Source organism: Aedes albopictus, chromosome 1 (assembly GCF_035046485.1).
Source record: "Aedes albopictus strain Foshan chromosome 1, AalbF5, whole genome shotgun sequence".
In the NCBI taxonomy this organism is placed as follows: domain Eukaryota; kingdom Metazoa; phylum Arthropoda; class Insecta; order Diptera; family Culicidae; genus Aedes; species Aedes albopictus.
The window spans coordinates 42,524,956-42,529,353 of record NC_085136.1 but is presented as its reverse complement, the minus strand read 5'-3'; the positions used below and the strand labels follow the sequence as shown (position 1 = coordinate 42,529,353).

The 4,398-nt window shown below is 45.0% G+C and overlaps 1 protein-coding gene across 1 annotated transcript; it reads right to left on the bottom strand.

Moving 5' to 3' along the window:
* Nucleotides 1-325: 325 nt before the first annotated feature.
* On the bottom strand, nucleotides 326-1,446 carry LOC134288317 (uncharacterized). The gene is made up of 2 exons (XM_062852807.1): nucleotides 1,315-1,446; nucleotides 326-1,255 (listed from the first exon to the last, which is right to left on the bottom strand). The coding sequence occupies exons 1-2, from the start codon at nucleotides 1,444-1,446 to the stop codon at nucleotides 326-328; spliced, it is 1,062 nt and encodes a 353-aa protein (XP_062708791.1).
* Between the last annotated feature and the right edge of the window lie 2,952 nt (nucleotides 1,447-4,398).

The following is a 4,398-nucleotide window of genomic DNA, read 5'->3' as shown; positions in this document are numbered from 1 at the left end:
CCCAGGAAACCTTCGCTTTCCATAACTCCTGCATGAAGAGTTTCGAGCGTAGTACCACTGGCCCCAACAGGCCATGAGGGCCGAATAAGCGTGCTGCCTCAGAAAGCACCAATCGTTTGGAAATAGCAGCGTCCTCGGTCCAAGTTGGTATTTTAAAGCGGAAGACGTCTTCGTCTGGCTGCCAGAGTAGCCCCAAGGTTTTCACAGGCGAGGATGACGAATCGAGCTCCACCAGACTGTGATCTTCTCGAAACTCCGCTGGAATATGCTGTAGAATAGCCGAACTGTTGAATGCCCATTTGTGCAACTTAAATGCAGCCGACTGCTAGAGATCAATCAGCTCTCGGCAAAGATCAACGCCTTCTTCTTCCGATGCCACTCCTGTAAGCAGATCGTCAATGTAGAAGTCTTTTGACACCACCTCTGCGGCCTTTGGGTGAGTCGATTCGCCGTCAGAGGCGAGTTGCTGGAGCCAACGTGTCGCCAGGTATGGAGCTGCCGCCGTACCATACGTAACTGTCAGCAGTTCGAAAGTTTGGAGGGGGTCCGACGGTGACAATCGAAACAAAATACGTTGCAAGGGCCGATCAGACGGAGATACCAACGCTTGCCGGTACATTATCTGCAAATCAGCGACGATGACGAAGCGAGGAAGTCTGAACCGTAGGATGATGCTATACAACTCGTCCTGGACAACTGGACCCACCATCAGTGTGTCATTCAGCGAAACACCAGTATCAGTGGGGCACGACGCATCTAAGACGACTCGGAGTTTCGTCGTGACACTCTCCGGTCGAACTATGCAATGGTGAGCCATATAATAGGACTTCTGCCCGGGAACTTCTGCGCTAGCATCGATCGGTGCCATGTGTCCACCTAGATGAACGTACTCCAGTATGAAATCGGTGTACGCCTCCAACAGTGAACGATTCGGCTGAAGTCGTCGTTCCAGGGACAAAAAGCGCCGAATTGCGATGGAACGAGAGTCTCCCAACCTGTCCAGAACATCTGGTTTCTTCAGCAATGACACAACGAATCTTCCAGTGGAGTCTCGAATTGTGGTGGCGGCAAAATGAGTTTCGCATTTCCGTTCTTCCGTGAAGAAGGTCTCGTTGCTATTGCACGACTCAACTTCCCAGAAGCGAGCAAGCTGAATCTCCAAATCTGCGTTGCTGCAGACTAGCGTGGTGGCAGACAGGCTCGAGTCCACCGTTTTCACTTTTCCGGATACTATATCACACACACCGACCCTTACCTAACCTAACCGGGTGGTATAACTGATCATTATTTGCCAAAATTCGTCCACTCAAAAACCGTTTCCTTCAACTGGGGTAGTTCCGGTCCGAGGTCGACGAAACCTTCTAGCAGTAGACGATAGTACACTTCGGCTCCGATGATAGCATCGATGCGATTCGGCTCAAAGAAGCGAGGATCAGCAAGCTGCATGGATTGAGGAATCTTCTAGGAGGCTATCGACAACCGGTTCGACGGTAATATCGGCTTGAACTCCGGCAAAATGTGGAACTTGAGGTCAACAACAAAATCTGTACAACGCGATAGTACGATTGCTGTCGTCTATTGCTTCGACACAGTAGCACTGGGACTAACACCTTGGAGAGACAGCGAGTCATTCTGCCTATGTAGATCCAATTTCTGCGCCAAAGAGAGTGAACACTCATCAGATTTCGTTCGGAGCAGCAATCAAGGAGGGCGCGAGCGAACTGGACATTCCCGTTGTAGTCAGCTATCTTGACTTGATTGTGGGTTGACTTTGTGGAATGCCGGGCTTCGTGAGTGGCGATTGCGAGTAGTTGTGTCCGTTGCTTGCTGGGCGCAAATGCAGCATCGTATGGTTCTTTTGACCGCAGATACGACAAGCTGAGCTAGGACAAGCCCTGACCAAGTGGAAAGAGGAAAGACAATTTAGGCTTGCTTTCCTAACTGATTTAAACCGTTGGGAAGGATTCATACTGATAATGGATTTGAATTTGAAAGGAGAGTGAGAGGATTTTTGACAGTGTGGACATATTTTCTTCTGAGTCGTGGTAGTTGTGAGAGTCGAACCGACTTTGGACTTGGCCGTCGATTTCCCATGGTCTTGACGAGAGTCCGAACCCCGGGTTTTCATGGATGTTAGGAGTTGTAGAGTTGCGAGGTGATCCCGAAGAAACTGTAACAACACAGATAAAAATAATGAGGTTTACAGGTCATGTAAACTTCATTTTAGTCATGTATATTTAGTGTTATGACGGCTTACATGATATATCATGTAAATTTGTGTTATATGTCATGTAAATACTCAGAGTCATGCTGAATTACATGACATATAATGGAAGTTTACATGATATTTTATGACTTTTACATGATATATCATATAAACTTCTGTGAAATTCCACGCTCCAATCATGTGCATTATATGTCACAGAAATTTACACTATCTTTTCGATCTGTGAAGTCCTCGTACTTTGGTGCTTCACGAGAGTTGTGAGCACGTGTATATAGTATATGCGCAAGCAAATGAGTCCACCCGTCTGTCTTAAGTCCAATTTTACGCAGCTGTAGAAGATTCCGCTCGCACGAGTCGATGAGACCAACTAGAGCGTTGTACGATTCCCGCTTGATGGGTTCGGCATTCAGGAAACTGTCCATCCAAGCGGAAAAATCGTGTCCCATGTTTCTTCCCAAAAATTCTGTCCCAGGAGTCTCCCTGAAGATCTTGCCACAAAATTTTCCTGCGGATCATATCAGGATTTTCCCTGAAGATGCCGTCTCTAGTTTCCCCTGAGGATCGTGTCCCAGAAGTTTCCCGAGGTCGCTGTTTCAGGATTAGGCACACACAGCTGCAGTTGTTAAGGCGTAGGTATCCAACATCACCATGCCGAGGATTACGGGCTCGATTCCCGGTCAGTCCAGAAACTTTTCGTAAAGGATATTTCCTCAACTACCTAGGGCATGGAGTATCTTCGTGCCTTCCACACGACATACAAGGAGAAGAAGAAGCTGTTTCAGGTCCTCCTGAGGATGCTGTCTTAGTATTCTCAGGGAAAATCATGTCTCAGCATGCTCCCTGCGAATCCCCCTCCCTGCGTAAAATATAACTTAATTATAACAAACCATGATATGTATAACTCATTGCAAGGATGGGAACACTCACTTTCAAAGAGTTACACTCACTTGATATTTTCTCAGCTCAGAAGCGTGCAATCGAGAAACGGTGTATGATCGATTTTTGCCTTGTGGTTTTGTCTAAAAGTTTGCCGAATAGAGTAAGGGTCACACACGCATACCAAAGTCGTGACAGAGCTGTGAAAGCGACTCTCCACGAGGTGAGTGTAATTTACGTTCACCTCGTGGAGAGTTGTCTTCGCAGCTCCCTCAAGACTACGGTATGCGTGTGCGACCCTTACTTTATTCGGCAAACTTTTAGACAAAACCCCAAAGCACAAGTCGTTCATACATCGTTTTTTGATAGCACGTTTCTGAGCCGAGAAAATTGCAAGTGAGTGTAACTCTGTGCAAGTGAGTGTTCCCATCCTTGACTCATTGTGATATAATCATTTTTGACATCAATGGTGTTTAAAAATATTATAACTCAATTGTATCATATTATGTTATAAATGTTGTTCAATAACTCATTGTGAAATAATTTAGTTTTGATCCTTTGACATTCAGAACTTCATTTTACACAATTGTATCAAAATATGATAGAAACTAGTTTTCTTGAAGCTAAAATTTATATCATATTGTGTTATAATTTTGTTCTGATTACAACAAAATAGGTTATTATTTTGATTAGACTGGTGTACTTTTTGTTACAGTTTTAGTTATTTTACCATCATCTTACATCTAGTTTTTAACAAAATAAGTTATAGAAAAATTTCATGTCATCATAACACAATGTGTTATAAACTTGATATATTTTTCTAGTCGGGGTTTCATGAATCTCACTGAACATCATGACTCCAGAATTCGTCTTGAAAATCCTGTTATAGGAATCTCACTGAAAATCATATCTGCGGATTCTCCCTGTGAATCTTGTCCCAAGATTCTTCCTGGGGATTCTTTTCCAGGATTCTACCTGAGGACTCCTTCTCAGGAGTCTCCCAGAGGGTCCTGTCACATAACTTTCCTGAGGATCATGTCTCAGGATACTCCTCGAAGATCCTGTCTCAGGATTCTTCCTGAGGGTTCTGTCTCAGAATTCTCCCTGAGGATCCTGTCCCAGGAATCTTCCTGAACATTCCGTTCCAAGAGTCTCTCTGAGGATCCTGTTCCAGCATTCTCCAAGAGGATCCTGTATCAAGATTTTCCTTGGGGATTGCTAGGATTCTACCTGAGGGTCCTGATTCAGGAGGATCCTGCCATTTTTTTACCCGAGGATCATGTCTCAGGATTGTC